Raw genomic sequence first — 18,459 nt, 5'->3', positions numbered from 1 at the left:
AGATAAAATAACACAACTCTTACAAGAGATTCATAATATATTGGGTTCTTCAAAATGTCATATGTACACAATCAGAATCACATTCTACCACATTGCACTATCAAGCTATAAACAATAATTTACAGTCTATTTACATGATCACAATTCACATTTACAGTCACTTTCTCCCTTTAGCCTCTAGGCCTTTATAAATGTCTCCTAGCACATCTTTCATACAGGAGATTTCTCGTGTCAACTGGTCTACTTTGTCCCTGAGTTCCTTATTCCTATCTTCTAACCCCTTTTCTTCACTAACAATGAGAGAAGATTCTTGTTTCTTCTTCAACCTATATTTTGTTGCAGCATTCTTGTTCTGGAGTTTTTTTCTTTCACGTTTAGAAAGCTTTTCATTTGCTCTAAAAGAGAAATCATGATCAGAGTCCTGGTGCAGATCAAGCTGCTTTCTAACAGCTGCTTTTCGTTTACTTGTGCGCTCATAAGGCGTAGGTCTGGTTTTTGTGCTAACATTCTGTTCTGGGAGTATTGAAGAAATGTCAATGGTGGAGAGATCATGTCCAGTGGGGGAGTGGGGACTTGACGCAGGTGGGGACTGGCTTGGAACAGGAGACGCACAGGGTGTTACTTCTACAGAGCTAGATGGGGACAGCAGATTCTCCACATCTTGGGGAGACAGTGGTGAGTTGATAACTTCCCACGCTGCCTGATGGTCGAAGTTCACATCAGTAAGGTCAATCTGTGGTGCCACCTGCGCATCAGGTGAATCAGGTGGGGTCAGCTGTTCTGAGGTGTCTTGCAGGAGACTCTGCAGCAGGTCTATGTCTTCAGGTTGAACAGTGATGGGAAGAGCATGCTGTGCCTGGTTTATCTCATCTTGTACCTCTGTAGTTTTGTCAAGCAAGTGGGACAAATCCACATTTTCCATCCAATCCAGTGACAACGGATCTAAAATTAGAAAATGCAACCCAATAAGATTTGTTTTTCTCAATCTGTGTTAATTCACAATGAATTACAAAGCTCCCCCCCTCCTTTTCTTGATGTCAATGTTGACCACTAAAAATCATATTGAAGGCAACAATGCACTTACAGGTTAATAACCTTACACGAATATCAATCTGGTTACAAGTAGCAAGTTTTGCATACCAGAGTAGTGATCAAGGGGCAATAAATCTGGGAAAAGTCCATGGTCCACATCCTGATGAATATTATCAATGTTGTACAGATCTCCCTGGATCTTCTTCAGGGATACCAGCTGTGCATCATCTAACAGGGAAGCGGTGTCCATAGCGTCCAGGGGGAAGCTCCCCATATCCCCACTGGAGTAATCCAACTCGTATAAAATATCCTCCATCTTGAATCGTCAAGTCGTCTATAGTAATGAAATCTTTTTGAGGGTAGAAATCAGCCGCAGCCGGGAAAACATCTTTGAAGGTTCTATTAAACAAAACAAATACACAAGTTTGTTACTCTGTGCTAGAATGGAAACAATTATGTATAGTGACATAATAGTCCTTCAACGTGGCAGTAACCAACAACATGGCGGCAAACATCCAACATATGGCTTGCTATCGATGATATTCTATCAGTAGCATGTACATATACATATTCTATACTCTTTACCAAACCCACACCGTAGTAATAATAATAATAATAATTACAAGGCTTGTGATTTTGCTTCGTTTATTCACAGAGTTATTAATCTGTTTTAATACGTCAGTGCGAATGAAGGTTCTTTTTGGCACAAATTACAATGCTGAACTGGAATGACGGGGAAAGAAAACATTGTTTTATGACTAATTCTGACTTTCTACAATATTCACATGTTTCTGATCTAACATATTAAAAGTTACTTACGCCATGGTGCAAAGCAATGCTTTTGCACGTTGTTGGGGGGTGCAGGATTCCTCTACACAGCCATGATTACCACGATCGGTATTGTACATGCAGCTTGTCTCTGTCAAGTTCATGAAGTGAATGCGGGAAACATGTGACGATCACGCTGAAATTAGTCGCTACACTCCAACTTAATGCGCCAAGGATCTCTTTAATTTTGTGTTCTGCTTGTTGTTACCTAAAGGAATACAATTTCTGACAAGTGAAACGTTTTGTTTTTAAAACAAATTAAAATCGACATTTATTTATTGCTTACACGCAGAACTATTTATGATATTATGTAGGAACTAGTTCTTTTCGCGGATGCATATCTCATAAAATAGTTCATGAAACGTTGCATCAGAAAAGTTTGGCACATTGCCAGAATGTGCCTTATATGGTTATCTGTGTTAATTCAGTAGTTTCACCTGTAGCATTGGATTGGCCGTTATTTTTAATCTGGTGACGTAAATATGTAGGTGGAATGTTGATTGGTTATTCCTTGGCTATGACAGCTTTAGTAATGACGTCAAAGCAAGTGCCCGCCACAATCGGGGTTCGACAAACAGGCCGAAAATAGATGCTCCGAGCTGAACTCATTTACCCGAGATATGCACACTCATGACCTTTACCTTTGGCGTTACATAGTCACTGTTTTATGAATGATTATTTTCACGAATTACGATGAAATAACGTTTTTAGAAGTAATTTAGTTGGGCAATATGCAGAATATGTTAAGATTAAAAGACATCTAAGCACGTGTAAGTTTGTAACAACTATTTGTTTGTATGCTTCGATCTGGGCTAAGTCGTAGATCTATATGGCTAACTAGGTTACAGAAGGTCAACAAGTAGGCGGCCTGTGGATGTTTTATGGTATAATAAAGAGGAAATTAATAAATTACCAGTCCAGTAATAAATATCGTCGGGATTAGACACAGTATTTCAGCAGTTTTTTTTAAGTGAAATTTCCCGCACAGTTTACGAATTTACTTTCATAAGTTCATTCCCTGGAGGTCATCTGAAACACGCAAGTCAGAATTCTGGATGAACTCTGATATGGCTATTCAATCTCTCCCCCCCCCCCACACACACACACACACAAACATGTATCGTGCACGCTCAACCACGGCATGCACTCCCAACCACTCCATGCACCCCCTAACCACTCCATGCACTCCAAAGACTTGGGCAGGAGGAGTAATTAACATTAAGATGGTGAGGTGTGTGTGGGCACCTATCACAATCATATCGATAAATTATCCTGTTACCACGGCTGTAGATTCTGTAGAGAGAGGGAAGTTAAAGAGCGACATGTGTAAGCACTGTCACAGTCTAAATGTGGGTGGATGAGAGTCTGAATTGGTTCACATATAAGTGTACTTATATACATATAAGTGTATTATAGGCCTACTTTCTATCTACTGAACTTCACAGAGATGTAAGACTCCCTGCTGCTTTAAACACATACATGTATGTCAGGTATGTGGTATTGTGATCTCCAGTTTTTCTCCATCCATAAAACTGTCATCAAATGAGTAAATAAATAAGTAGGCCTATATACTGGTGAGCTCTGTGGGATCATCAATTCTTTAAGGCAGGTGCATATAGCTCTACAAGAATAACCATTGTCGGTCAATTTCCAGGTCAAATCCAGTTGGTGTTACCTAATATAGGTTACATTGGCCTGTAGGTATTGTCTAGGCAATAGAATGAAGTCAGTATCGATGATGGATAGAGTGAAGTCAATATCTGACCCTCAGTCCATTATTCCCAGGGCCTTAACTGGTGACTTATAAGCTGGCAGTGCTTTTTTGTGAAGTCTGACATGAAGTTCACTGGAGACCACTCGCTATCCACCAATGACTTTTTCAAAAAACTGTTTCCAATTTTCTTAATTTTTGGACTGAGTTACAGTAAATGCAGTGAAATTCTTGAACCTGCATGTATATGGTGGGCTTTCTAATCACTGAATATTATACATGTATGCCAGCTGTGTTTAACTGACTATTTCTACTTTCATTTTCACCCTTGTTAATTAAGTTTATTATCGGTAATGTAATATCTAGTACTCCACATTTACCAGCTATTATGCATGAAATATGTGTGGAAACCTTGTGTTCCACTGATTAGTTTAATGTAATACACTATAATAGTATAACTCCGAAAAACGACTCATTTTGACATATACAAAAAAAAAAACACCTAGTCTGTGTTTTATGGCTTTGTTTCTATATCTGTGTATATATCTGTAATGTTCACCATGGAATTTCGTTCTCCTGATGATGGAAAACTATAGTGCGGATATATTGAGTCAAAATTAATCTTTCGTTTTTTGGAGTTACACTACTCATGTAAGTATGTGGGGTAATTGATAGTTTGTGACACCATTAACACCTACATAATGCCAACTTTAGAATTTCATCCATCTGACTATTTTATTTCTTCAAAGAAAGTGTAAAAACATAGACCAAAGTAAGAAAAGGTACTGTTAGGTGTAGGTTTCAGTGGCTTCATTTTGTTGTTTCTTTTATTCGTTGCAAATAATGGTTATGGCAGACACAAAATCTAAGAGGAATATCTCTTTTACACCTAGCTTATTATAATACACTAATACTATTACTCGACCCAGGGTCAATCCTAGGTCGAGTCACACCTAAGGATTCAAACAAAAAGGAGGAAGTTGTAACTTCCTTGCTTGGCGTTCAGCATGAAGGGGATAGTGCACTGACTGGTTGACTTGTAAGGTGTCTCAGTGAAGCAGTACTAGATAAAATCTGTCCTGCAACAAGGAGCCACATTACATGCATTCTAAGGATTCCTTCGTCGTCATACGACTGAAAAATTGTTAAGTAGGACATTAAACCCCAAACACTCAATCATTTTCCCAAATAAAAACACACCTGTAGGCCTACATAAAACAGGCGGTAAGGAGTTCAACCTTTGGGTTAGAGGTCACTTGGACTGTGTTGTTTTTTGACAATCCAATATTAAGGCCTAAAGGCACTTGAAACTTTCTAGCACACAGCAGATACAGTAACTAGAAAGGTGCTAAGTATTCATTTCCTCCCACATGAACTAAGAACTTATAGTATCTGCCTTTTAGTTCTATGTGTTACATTGTAATTTATGTATGTCTTTGTCAGCATTTTTTCTGAGTTTGTACAGCTGTATTTCCCACTCAGGAAATATAGTTCATCATGATCACCTCTACTAGGTGTTAATTAGCCCTTCTTACTATACAGGATTTGTGCCGTTGGCACTACAGATTATATAGGATCTATTTTCAAGACAGTGGTGTAGTAAAGTGCACATTTACCAGTACCTTTATTTCTTGCTTACATTTTGTTTGAAATTTTAAAAACACAAACTTTAATATTTAAATTAAAAAAAAAGGATTCAGCATATTTGGAACAGCTTTATTGATTTTAAAGTTAAGGTATTAATTGAGTATGATAAAGTAATAAATGCGCTTTTTGACTATTTCAACTGAAATAACACTGACCACTGGGAATACAATAAAATTGTTCACTGTAAACCTACAAAAATTGTTAATATTTTTCAGTTTTAATATTAGCTCTTGCTGGCTTTCTAAACTAAACCATTGGTCTCAGGGCAGCTTACATGTTCATGTATCAAACTCTGACCCTGCCTAATGAGGACGAATGTTTAAATCCAGCTCTCACTGGTACATTCTGCAGACGGCAGACATGAGGATGCTATGTCCTTGGTGCACTCCACAGGTTTCAACGGAATCACCTATAAAACCTATAAAATAGTGAATCACAAAAACTCACGATGTAGATTTTACTGTTATTATAGACAGGTGCTTTTGAAATCTGTTGCTTAAAACTTTTTTAAGCAGCAATTGTTGAGGCTGATTATGGATGATGACTTTCATACATTTTGTCAGCGATGTTATCCACATCACCTTGTTACATCATTAGATCAGCCTTTTGGAAAACGTAGAAAAAAAAATGACAAAACACATGATAAATCTAAATATATTATATTTGTGTAAAACTTAATCTTCCAACTGAACACGCCCACATTCCAACTTAACAGACAGCTGCTGTCTAAAGTGAGTTCTCCCAGCAGACTAATCTAATCGTTAATTAAGAAATCGTTAATTAACAAAGTTCACAGAAGAATGCCTGAATAGAGCTTTCATCATAAACTGTAAAACAACATGCCCCAAAACATACAAAAAGGCAAAATACATATACATGTAAAACATGGAAATGTGAAAATTTATTTTCTAAGATAAATATGTGGACATTTCGCATGGAGCTGGCCATTTGAACTCCATTTGAGGTGCAACAAAATGAATCTGCACACAAAATTTTATAAAAATTGGACAATATTTGCAGCACTTAATGCCTGGTTGCAACAACCAATCAGAATGAAGGATATTATGAAATTTATAAAACTTATCCACTGACTGACCCTTTTTTCTCAATCTTGATCTGAGGTCACAGAAAATAAACATGAAGGCAAACGTTATTGAAATTAGACAATATCTGTAGCACTTACTGCGCATGGCGGACAAAAACACATGCACACACAACCAACATGATCACAATGACAAGGCAATGAGAAGACAAACAATGTTAGCAGGAATTGTGTACACCTGTCCATGGTGAATAGTCATAGCTGTTATAAGGATATGCCATTTTATTCAGAAACTTTTGATCTACGGTCAATCATTTCCCGTCTCGGATATATTCACTGAATTAACAGACACTGATGTAAAACTTAAATCAAAAATAGCACAAACAATCTGATTATATATTTATATCATCAAAACATAACAACGTTTACATCTGCAGATCAATTTCTTTATGTTTGAACTTGGACAAAACAACAGGTGTGTTGTTATCAGTCAATGCTCTCCTGTCCATAACACCTAAGATGTCTAACTGACCTGGTAGACGGGCAAATAACCAGTTCGTTAGCAAGGATACCATCACAATGGTGAACATAGACAAGAGAAACAAAAATGTTCGGAATGGAAATAACTGTTCCCCCATCTCTTCATTATAAAATGGATATTTTATAAAAGCTGGGAGGGACAAATAATATTCTCCTGCTCCTATTCGCAGAACGAGCCCCAGCAGGTATCCGGTTAAGGCCCCGTAGGCATTGGATGCTTTCACGAAAAGTGCGCAAGTGAGTTGAGGTAGAACATTCACAAACACAATATCAGCCGCCATAACAAACATTCCAAAGATGGTTTGCATACTGACTAAAGAGATGACAGTGGAAATGGCCCCAATGATCACCACAGAGAAACGATGCACCCACAACAGTAGTCTGTCTCCTGCCTGAAAAACAGAAAGAAAAACAATTGGGCATATATTCGTATAAAAAACAAGTTGAGACTGGAAAGTAACTAGTGTTGGTTTTCAGTTATAGGCATCCCATAATGTTATGTTCCCACATCATGTTAACATAAAACTTGTTCTCATGAAAGGGTGGTCAGAAGTCTTTAGACAATGCACCCGTCATGGGGTAATACATATCAATTTTTTTATTTACCTATGCAGTTTAGAATGTGTCCTAACTGATATAAGTATAATAAAGTCTCTCAGCTTACATGTAGTTCATCCGGGGTGGAATTGGGGGTGGGTGGGTGGCTTTGGGTAGAGAATGCTTTAAAACTACAGTCTTCTCGCCCGGCAGTCAGTGCAGAAAGCAAGTACATGCCGGAGTCAAAGGTATCATGACATCAACTGTGATACCTCCCGAAACAACTCTGTGAAGGGGGACAGTCGGAATGGGGATCGCTAAGCTGGTCCAATGAAGTTAATTCACTGTTGATATAATTTCTGAAAACGTCCAACCATTAAAATTGTATAAGTGTTTGTTTTTGTAGAAATGTTTTTGGGTTGTGCATTAACTCTAAACAAAGAAATAAATAAATATTAACACAGCAACACTTACTTTGGGGTAAAAAATGTTCTTGAAGATGTTGTGTGTAAACATTGAGCTGGAACCTAGTACTGAACTGTCCATGGACGACATCACAGCCGCACAAATAGCAGCCAACCCTGTCAAAACAAGTACACAAGCAAAGACCACATTTATCATCAAAAAAACAGTACATGGCAACAGAAGTTGAATAGATACAGTAGCATTTTAGCTGTTCTTGAAGGTGTAACAAAATGTATGTTTTTAAAATATCAGTGACATTTACACTTCAGTTAGAGCATGTCAGATAAAAATTTCTAATTTCTACATCTGATCTGAATAAATGTACTTATATTAGGAGTTAACTTTGTTGAAAAAATTCCAGTCAAATTTTTGAGGGCGCAGGATACAGGAGCAAAAAATACTGTATGAACAGAGGAATTGATTGATTGGTGTTTTACGCCGTACTCAAGAATATTTCACTCATACGACGGCGGCAGAGGAATTGATGCTGAGAAGGAGTGGCCATTAGATCAACGTTAAACACAGTGAAAATAAACCCTGCACTATCTATCACAAAATATCTTAGAACTTCTTACATGATTATAAGGAAAAGGCAACAACCTGAAGGTTTTTAGAACATCAAGATGTGAAAACTGATTCCAAGGAAGTTTTAACCACTCAAACTTTAATTAGGTCTGCGTAGAACTGTATTCTTGCATTACAGTACATCTTGCAATGAAATAGCAAACATCTTATTTTTTCTTTCTACTACCAAACACATATCACATAAATGCTGACGGAATCTATGTAAATGTAAGCATGTATTAACTGTAAAGTGACCCAAGACCAGTACATCAGCTTGTCTTATCGGAAGCCGCACAAATTGGGACATCTGATGCTATGAACCGTACTATATATGCTGAAATCTGATTTTCGACAGAAACAGCTGGACTCTGCAGTTGATCTAATGGTGATGCGAATTCTTGATGGTCGAGTGGGCTGGAATCCGCAGTTGATCTAATGGTCATGTGATGGTCAAGTGGGCTGGAATCTGCAGTTGATCTAATGGTGATGTGAATTCTTGATGGTCGAGTGGGCTGGAATCTGCAGTTGATCTAATGGTGATGTGAATTCTTGATGGTCGAGTGGGCTGGAATCTGCAGTTGATCTAACGGTGATGTGAATTCTTGATGGTCGACTGGGCTGGAATTTGTCATGATGTAATGATAGTTGATCCTGAATTACCTGACAAGCTTATGAGTATGAATGTGTGCTTTTTTTAACGATTGTTAATGTGAATTCTTGTTGAGCCTAGGAGTTTGAATCTGTGTCGAAGCGATGACTGTTGATCTGAATACTTGATGAAGCCTATGAGCTTGAGTCTGATGATGTAATCATTGTTGATGAGAATTCTTGATGATCGAGCCTATGAGCTTGAATCTCTGATACTGTAATCATTGCTGATGTGAATTCTCAATGAGCCTAAGATCTTGAATCTGTGAAGACCTAATGATTTTTGATCATATTCACCAATGCAGTCGCTGTGAGTTCAAGTCCAGCTCATGCTGGCCATACCAGGCCTGCCAGTCTGGTTGAGGGCTTCCTCCATGCTCTACTTGGTTTCCTCCCACCATTATGCTGGTCGCCGTCGCATAAGAGAAATATTCTTGAGTACGGCGTAAAACACCAGTAAAATAGATCAAAATCACCCATTTATATCCTCACCTAACAAGGCCACAGCAGGGGGAGAGAACTCGTGTATAACATGGGGCAACAAAATGCTGGCTTGGTCAATGTCTAGGGGAGATGCTCCTAAGCTTGTGGCATTCCAGTCTGTAAGATAGTTGTGTTAAAATCAATGAAAATTGAAGAAGAAAAGAAAATGGAGGCAATGAATTTCAATGCAGTGCAAATAAAACATAAAAAAATCAAATAAGACAGACATATATTGTTAACACCAGTTAAAAAGAACAGAGCATCAGTTAAAACTTAAAAACCACAATATTTCAAAAATATAATCTGGAAAATGAGTTCCAAACAAAGTAGAGCCAAGGCTATCAATGAATAACACTGTGTTGGACTATGGATATATCCACTACACCACTGCAGCCTGATAGATAAGCACCTTAACCACTCCTCCATTGCTCGCTTCACCAACAACCTTTCACTGTACAGTGAATCTGTAAAGCATGTGCATGAGATAATAATTTCCTTACATTACTAAATGCATTCATCTCTGTTAATACATTAATAGGCTTACAGACTGGCTCAACTTGAACTTTATAGATGTGAAGAAAATGGCTGATAGTAAATTTCTCTAGCAAAATAATACCTGTAAACAGCGCTAACCTAGGAGTCTCACTTTAGAATTGTGTTCTATGATCAGAGCAAAACAGTTGTTAGTAAGATTCTAAATATGTTTTAGAAAAAACATTTTCGAAGTAATCTGCTGGCTATAGCAAACAGATTTTGAGCAGGAGTATGAATAAACATACTTGCAGAGACGCCCACAGCCCCAATGAGAACAGCTGGCACTGCCAAGAGTAGGCTGGCAAAGGCTGCGATAATGGAGAATATCCGTGCATCCCTGGATGTTTTCACGGAGAGAACCCGCTGGAAATACGACTGCCATGGGATGGTGCCCAGTGTCTATCAACAAAATTACACAGCATAGGCCTTACATAACATCAACAAGATCCATCAATATTACCAGACAACTTTAAATTCACAACTGATAGAAGTTTTAAGACAAAGTTGATTACCAACATTTTATGTGTTTGACAGTTGAGGACAGATGCTCAAATCACACTTCTCTTGTCTCAGACACTGCTTTACAATAAGCAGTTTGAACTGAAGGAAAAGGTTACACAGTGTACCTGGACGTGCAACACAGGTACACAAAAACTAATTTACTGGTACATAAACCAGGTACACAACAACTAATTTACTGGTACATAAACCAGGTATACAAAAACTAATATACTGGTACATAAACCAGGTATACAAAAACTAATATACTGGTACATAAACCAGGTACACAACAACTAATTTACTGGTACATAAACCAGGTACACAACAACTAATTTACTGGTACATAAACCAGGTATACAACAACTAATTTACTGGTACATAAACCAGGTATACAAAAACTAATTTACTGATACATTAACTATATTGACAAGACCGCAAATCTATTTAAGAAAACTTCTACAGAGGTATTTTCAATTAACTGGAAAAAAACTGTCACCAGGAATGAGATTTGTTCCCTGTACAACACTGTACAATGCAATCATAAATTGATGAAAATATCTGGAATAGAAAGTGTTGTAGAAGCAATGGTGTTTTTCTACATGTAGTGATATATACAGGCCTGTTGGTCCATATTTGTAACCCTTTCAGAAGTTTTGTTAAAATCCACCCATCACATAAATCCTCCAAACCAAACATTTAATCACAAAGTAATTGATAAGCAACATTAAAATGACTGATTGACCGACTGGTGTTTAACGTCAAACTCCAGAATAATTCACTCGTATGAAAACAGTTAGGTTTCCAGGTGGAGAGAACTGGTGTGCCCACAGGAAACCACCGACCTCTGCCCAAAACAGCAAGAGCTGGATTTGAATATGCGACCTCTGGGGACAGGCCAGCAAGGTTTCAATCAGAAATCTGTCACTCACAGAAATATTCTATATGATCACATGCACTATGGCCTACACTTATAGAAAAGGTCACACAAACAGTGGTATCAATTTTAGAGCAGCCTTGCTGGCGTAAATCAAAAAATACATAAATAATTAGAACCATACAACTTACCATTGCTATGAACAGATCTGCCCACACAGAAGCTGTTTCCTCTGGAAGAGTGCCTAGCCAAATACTGGAAGTTTTCTGAATATCTCCTGAATTTTCATTGGTCAGAATGAAAGGCAGGCTGGTCACCTAAATGATTACAAGTTGCAATCAAAATGATTGAATCTAGATGACACATTTGTGACAGGCTGACAGACTAAACTGATAGTCCCTTCCAGTAGTTAATAAAATGTAATCATATCTTGTAAAAACATGGACGTGAGCTTGGATGTGTTGGAAGCTCTATCATTAACAGTTTCAGTTTTTGTAAATTGTGTCCCCAAGATAACAAATTTCCTGATGTGAATCTGTAAAAGTCAAAAAAAATAGAAGAACTATTTTCCTTACGTAAAAAATTTAATTTGCTCACTTCAAAATTTTGACCAAATTAGTTTTTTGAGAAATGGTGTCCACAAGTATACTATACACATTTATATACGTACTAACTGAATTAAGTTTGAACAAACTTACAATAATATTTACTTAAAAAACAATCTTCCTTTTTTTTTTTGAAATAATGGCAAGAAGGTAATTATGGTTACTTACCAGACCAAGTGCGATGAACACCAATTCCACAATATCAGTATACGCCACAGATATCATCTGCCCAACCAGAGTGTAGATGACAGTGACCGCAGCTGAACTTACAACTGCTATGCTGATATCCAAGTCCACAATCACACTTACACTTGTGCCTACAAGATAATATACTTGGAATCATATAAACCTGCCAGTACACAGAGTACAAAGAGTAAACCATATCTCTAGTAGTATACCATATATGCAAATGACTTTGGTACTATCAAAGACAATCCATGAAGTACCAACAGATGGTGGGCTTTATATATACACATGAATATTTTGTCAATATTTTGAGCTACACAAAGGAAAATTTAGAATCTTGTTTCACAGGTGTTCTGATATCCCTAAACAGATCAATTATGGATTATTAACTGACTGAAAGACATGGAGCTCTGAGCAGTGTCAATCACCCAGAACTGAGGGAATAGAAGCTACCCAGAGGACATACAGGGAGCACTGCCCAGTTACTCACCCAGAGCTGAGGGAATAGAAGCTACCCAGAAAACATACAGGGAGCACTGTGCAGTGTTAATCAACTAGAGCTGAAAGAATATAAGCCACCTGGAGGACATACAGGGAGCACTGTGCAGTTACTCACCCAGAGCTGAGGGAATAGAAGCTACCCAGAGGACATACAGGGAGCACTGCGCAGTGTTACTCACCCAGAGCTGAGGGAATAGAAGCCACCCAGAGGACATACAGGGAGCACTGTGCAGTGTTACTCAACCAGAGCTGAGGGAATAGAAGCTACCCAGAGGACATACAGGGAGCACTGTGCAGTTACTCATCCAGAGCTGAGGGAATAGAAGCTACCCAGAGGACATACAGGGAGCACTGTGCAGTGTTACTCACCCAGAGCTGAGGGAATAGAAGCCACCCACAGGGCATACAGGGAGCACTGTGCAGTGTTACTCACCCAGAGCTGAAAGAATATAAGCCACCTGGAGGACATACAGGGAGCACTGTGCAGTGTTACTCAACCAGAGCTGAAGAAACAGAAGCCACCCAGAGGACATACAGGGTCCACTGCGCAGTGTTACTCAACCAGAGCTGAAGAAACAGAAGCCACCCAGAGGACATACAGGGAGCACTGTGCAGTGTTACTCAACCAGAGCTGAAGAAACAGAAGCCACCCAGAGGACACATAGGGACCACTGCGCAGTGTTACTCACCCAGAGCTGAGGGAATAGAAGCCATCCAGAGGACATACAGTTAGCACTGTGCAGTGTTACTCAACCAGAGCTGAGGCAACAGAAGCCACCCAGAGGACATACAAGGTCCACTGCGCAATGTTACTCAACCAGAGCTGAGGGAATAGAAGCCACCCAGAGGACATACAGGGAGCACTGCGCAGTGTTACTCAACCAGAGATGAAGAAACAGAAGCCACCCAGAGGACACATAGGGAGCACTGTGCAGTTACTCATCCAGAGCTCAGGGAATAGAAGCCACCCAGAGGACATACAGGGAGTACTGTGTAGTGTTACTCACCCAGAGCTGAGAGAACAGAAGCCACCCAGAGGACATACAGGGAGCACTGTGCAGTGTTACTCACCCAGAGCTGAGGGAATAGAGGCCACCCAGAGGACACATAGGGAGCACTGCGCAGTGTTACTCACCCAGAGCTTAGGGAAAAGAAGCCACCCAGAAGATATGCAGGGAGCTTTGTGCGGTGTTACTTACCTAGAGCTGATGGAAAAGAAGCCCTTCAGAAAATATGCTGGGTGCTCTGTGCAGTTTCACTTACCCAGAGTTGATGGAATAGAAGCCATCCAGAAGACATACAGTGAGCACTGTGCAGTGTGACTTAACCAGAGCTTAGGGAAAAGAAGCCATCCAGAAGATATGCTGCAGCACTGTGTAGTGTGACTTACTCAGAGCTTAGGGAAAAGAAGCCATCCAGAAGATATGCTGGAAGCACTGTGTAGTGTGACTTACCCAGAGCTGAGGGAAAAAATCCATCCAGAAGATATGCTGGGAGCACTGTGCAGTGTCACTTATCGAGAGCTGAGGGAAAAGAAGCCATCCAGAAGATATGCTGGAAGCACTGTGCAGTGTCACTTATCGAGAGCTGAGGGAAAAAAGCCACCCAGAAGACATGCTGGGAGCAACCTTTGCAGTGTCACTTACCGAGAGCTGAGAGAATAGAAGCCATCCAGAAAACATCCCCACAGAGGGAAGCCAGGTAGATGAAGAATGTGACCACATTTCCATACTGCTGCTGAAAAGGGTCCAACATTGTCACATAACACATGTCACGCATCCTGCCAGCGTAGACCAACCCACCTGAAAACAAACACAGCCCCATGGTAATATTAGTTCAGACTATTAAAGCGAAAGACAACATGAAAATGAAGTAAACATCATTAGAAAAAACTCTGAAAATGTATCTGGAAATGCCTTTGTTTCAGATTTTTTCACTGAATTACTGTATTTTACCCAAAGTTTAGCTTTGTTCAGGTGATACATTCTGTTAGATTCCTCTATCTTATAAGGTAACTTTAAAAGGCTTTTGCGAAATTTTATTACTTTCTCATCAGAAAGTCTTAAGTGTTGGCATCAAAAGTTTTATTTTTGCTTCTAAAAGTGCTGTGTTTCTACAGAACAAACTTTTAGGTGAAAAATTCATTTGAATACTTTCATTGTAAGGATGGCTTTATGAACCACATCAATACTATGCATCACTAATGAAGTCACAATCACTTTACTCTGACCCTAAAGTATACTTAACAAATATCAGATTCCCTTTTTCATACACTAGCACAAATATCTCACGTTCACAAGAATTTTATTACGCATTTAATTCAGCTAAAAAAAAAAAAAAGGCGTGCAAGCACATTGTATTTCATATATAATTTTTGCAGAGTTTCTCCTGATGATCTTTTCATTTTTACATGGTCTTTTCCTTTATCAGTTGCCAGCTGTTAAAAGTTTGGATATACCAGTAAGGAAAGATGTAAGCAAATGTATTTGAAGGGATACAGATTTGACTGAGGCTGTCTTCTTGACACAAGTCGTTGGTGAAAAGGCACTGATTTTAAAAATGGGAGATTGACTGATTTATAGCGTGAAAACTTACTGGCCACTTGGGAATGAGTGCTGGACTACTGGCCACTTGGGAATGAGTGCTGGAGTACTAGCCACTTGGGAATGAATGTCAGACTACAAGCCACTTTGGAATGAGTGCCAGATTACTAGCCTATTGGGAAAGAGTGCCAGACTACTGGTCACTTGGAAATGACTGCTGGACTACTGGCCACTTGGGAATGAGTGGTGGACAACAAGCCACTTTGGAATGAGTGCCAGATTACTAGCCTATTGGGAAAGAGTGCCAGACTACTGGTCACTTGGAAATGACTGCTGGACTACTGGCCACTTGGGAATGAGTGGTGGACAACAAGCCACTTTGGAATGAGTGCCAGATTACTAGCCTATTGGGAAAGAGTGCCAGACTACTGGTCACTTGGAAATGACTGCTGGACTACTGGCCACTTGGGAATGAGTGGTGGACTACTGGACATCTGGGAATGAGTGCCCGATTAGTGGCCTCTTTAGAACAAGTGCTGGACTGCTGGCCACTTGGGAACGAGCGTCGGATTACTGGCCACTTGGGAACAAGCATCTGACTACTGGCCCCTTGGGAATGAGTGCTGAGCTACTGGCCACTTGGGAATGAGTGCCACGTTACTGGTCACTTGGGAATGATTGCTGGACTACTGACCACTTGGTATCAGCGCTTGACTGCTGGCCACTTGGAATCAATGCTTTACTGTTGGCCACTTGAATCAGTGCTTGACTGCTGGCGACTTGGAATCAGTGCTTGACTGCTGGCCACTTGTAATGGGATCTTGTCTTGAGGTCACTTGGGTCCATAATTATTTGGAATGGTTCCTGAGGTCATGTACAGGATTATTTGGAATGTGACTACTTTCTTGATTGAGATTTTTTGTTCAGCCTTATTATGGGTACAATCACAAAGCGCAAGTGGATCCAATTTAAGCTACAATTACAGTGCGATAGAAAAATGTTTTGCCCGTATGAAAAAAGTAACGACAACAACTTTACATATGACTCCTTACCTAAGACTCCTATGACTCCTTACCTAAGACTCCTATGACTCCTTACCTATGATAAGTCCCAGCCATATACAGTAAGGGGTCAGAGTCCAGATCAGGCCTGATGTGCCCACAGATTCGGCTGTGCCATTGAGAAAACCTCCACCAACAACTGTAGCTAAAACAAAATATCAAGTATGCAAAAAACATTAATGTTGTTATGTTTGACAGTGATGTTATGTGTGACTTAATTTAAGTGTCAGAGGTTTTCCAGTGCGCACAAAAACTGAAGGGGTATTTAAGTGCGCAAAGAGGTATTTAAGTGCGCACAAAAGTTAAAATACAATTAGGTACGCTGCATTTGTAGCTGTTATGATTTCACAGTAACAAATCACGCCATTGTCAAATTACACACATTTGGTCTACTAACCTGTCATAGTAAAAATTCCCACCACTTTTCCCAGCTTCCTGCCTGCTACCATAGACAGCTCAATTTGCTGGCCATTTCCTAGCTTCACCCTCCTGCCTGCCACTATGCCACCACCAGGATGACTGCATAGAAGAGCAGTAGAACCACAAGGCCTGTTATATCAATCATCGTAATGTGGAGAGGAATGCACAGCCGAGATCAACACTTGGTCGAGTTTAAAATATTTCACCTGTAATACAAAAATAGGAAAAAGAGATTATGGATCCAGACAACTGCAGTAAATAATTTCAAACAAACTTTTGGCTGCTCTTTTCTAAATAACTGATTGACTGATGACGTTACACTGATTCTTAAAAAATTAGTGTCCAGATTTAGTATTTATTCATAATTTATTTATTTATCTGATTGGTGTTTTACCTTTACCAGCTCCATCATTTAGTTCAGTGTTAAACGAGCTACAAGAGTGGCAACAAAGCATACTGATTTCTCCACGAAATGGTTTGTTTTTCTATATACGGTTGTAGAAAACAGGTGGTCGAACAACCATTGGGTTACTTTTATCAAGTTTCCAGATGACTTGGCCCTCAGGAAGGCGTGGATTTACAGCATCAGACAGAAGGATTTTGTACCCACCAAAAACAGCCATACTGTAATTCTTCGACCTTTTCGTATGTTTGCAAGGTGTTTATATACGCATATTTTGAGGACATTATCCTGTATAGACTGATAAATTATACTTTTTCTGAAGCCCTTGTCAATACTGGTCCAATCCAACCAGTGTAGATTTATCTCCAAAATCAATTCAAAATGTACATAAATTGCACTGAAAGTTACTCTTTTATATGCATACAGGTTGAGGAATTAAGGTTTCTGCTCTGAATTTCCACAACAGCACCAGCACACAGCTGGTTTTTTATAAACTTCTATGGGTTGAACTGAAAACTGATAGTCAATCTCTAAGACTAATACCAATGCATACATTGTACATGTGCAAATGTAAAATACACGTATATTGTGCACAACTACAAGCCCTTAAAGGCATAGGCTATTCCCAGTGTTGACAATATCACATTCCGGTAGTTGTCACCTCATATAGGTATAAATTTAGAATGTCTGAGGGAATAGAATGATATTTACTGTGACAGAGGAAAAGAATAGTAATAAAACATGCACCTTAGTTCATCATAACTGAACTCCCTCACCACAAAATATGCACCTTAGTTCATCATAACAGGGCTCACTCACCACAAAACATGCACCTCGGTCCATCATAATAGGCTCCCTCACCACAAACATGCACCTTAGTCCACATCACCACAAAACATGCACCTTAGTTCATCATAACTGAACTCCCTCACCACAAACATGTACCTTAGTCCATCATAACAGGCTCCCTCACCACAACACATGCACCTTAGTCCACATCACCACAAAACATGCACCTTAGTCCATCATAACTGAACTCCCTCACCACAAAACATGTACCTTAGTCCATCATAACAGGGCTCCCTCACCACAACACATGCACCTTAGTCCACATCACCATAAAACATGCACCTTAGTTCATCATAACTGAACTCCCACACCACAAAACATGTACCTTAGTTCATCATAGCAGGGCTCACTCACCACAAAACATGCACCTTAGTCCATCATAACAGGGCTCACTCACCACAAAATATGCACCTTAGTTCATCATAACAGGGTTCACTCACCACAAAGCATGCACCTTAGTCCATCATAACAGGGCTCACTCACCA

At 39.4% G+C, this 18,459-nt stretch overlaps 2 protein-coding genes across 2 annotated transcripts; both read right to left on the bottom strand.

The window, feature by feature from the left end:
- Positions 1–24: 24 nt before the first annotated feature.
- On the bottom strand, positions 25–2,005 carry LOC135462091 (cyclic AMP-dependent transcription factor ATF-5-like). Its single transcript, XM_064739443.1, has 3 exons — positions 1,852–2,005; positions 1,141–1,431; positions 25–942 (listed from the first exon to the last, which is right to left on the bottom strand). The coding sequence occupies exons 2-3, from the start codon at positions 1,346–1,348 to the stop codon at positions 158–160; spliced, it is 993 nt and encodes a 330-aa protein (XP_064595513.1). The 5' UTR covers positions 1,349–1,431; positions 1,852–2,005; the 3' UTR covers positions 25–157.
- A 3,862-nt stretch (positions 2,006–5,867) lies between these two features.
- LOC135469249 (high-affinity choline transporter 1-like) lies at positions 5,868–16,867 on the bottom strand. Its single transcript, XM_064747886.1, is given in 10 exon segments — positions 5,868–7,192; positions 7,812–7,918; positions 9,507–9,614; positions 10,277–10,430; positions 11,598–11,723; positions 12,180–12,328; positions 14,345–14,500; positions 16,340–16,447; positions 16,700–16,810; positions 16,813–16,867. Coding segments are annotated over 10 exon segments (1,581 nt in total). The 3' UTR covers positions 5,868–6,685.
- Positions 16,868–18,459: the final 1,592 nt, after the last annotated feature.

This window comes from Liolophura sinensis, chromosome 1 (assembly GCF_032854445.1).
Source record: "Liolophura sinensis isolate JHLJ2023 chromosome 1, CUHK_Ljap_v2, whole genome shotgun sequence".
NCBI classification, from domain to species: Eukaryota; Metazoa; Mollusca; class Polyplacophora; order Chitonida; family Chitonidae; genus Liolophura; species Liolophura sinensis.
Note: the sequence above shows the minus strand (reverse complement) of the source record. Positions and strands in the feature narration are given on the sequence as shown.

What these genes read in the sequence shown, in the direction of transcription:
- LOC135462091 (XM_064739443.1), bottom strand. Translation starts at nt 1,348, where the DNA reads ATGGAGGATATTTTATACGAGTTGGATTACTCCAGTGGGGATATGGGG. An exon ending in GCCCCTTGATCACTACTCTG is followed by an intron (nt 943 to 1,140) that starts GTATGCAAAACT and finishes TTCTAATTTTAG; the next exon opens with ATCCGTTGTCACTGGATTGG.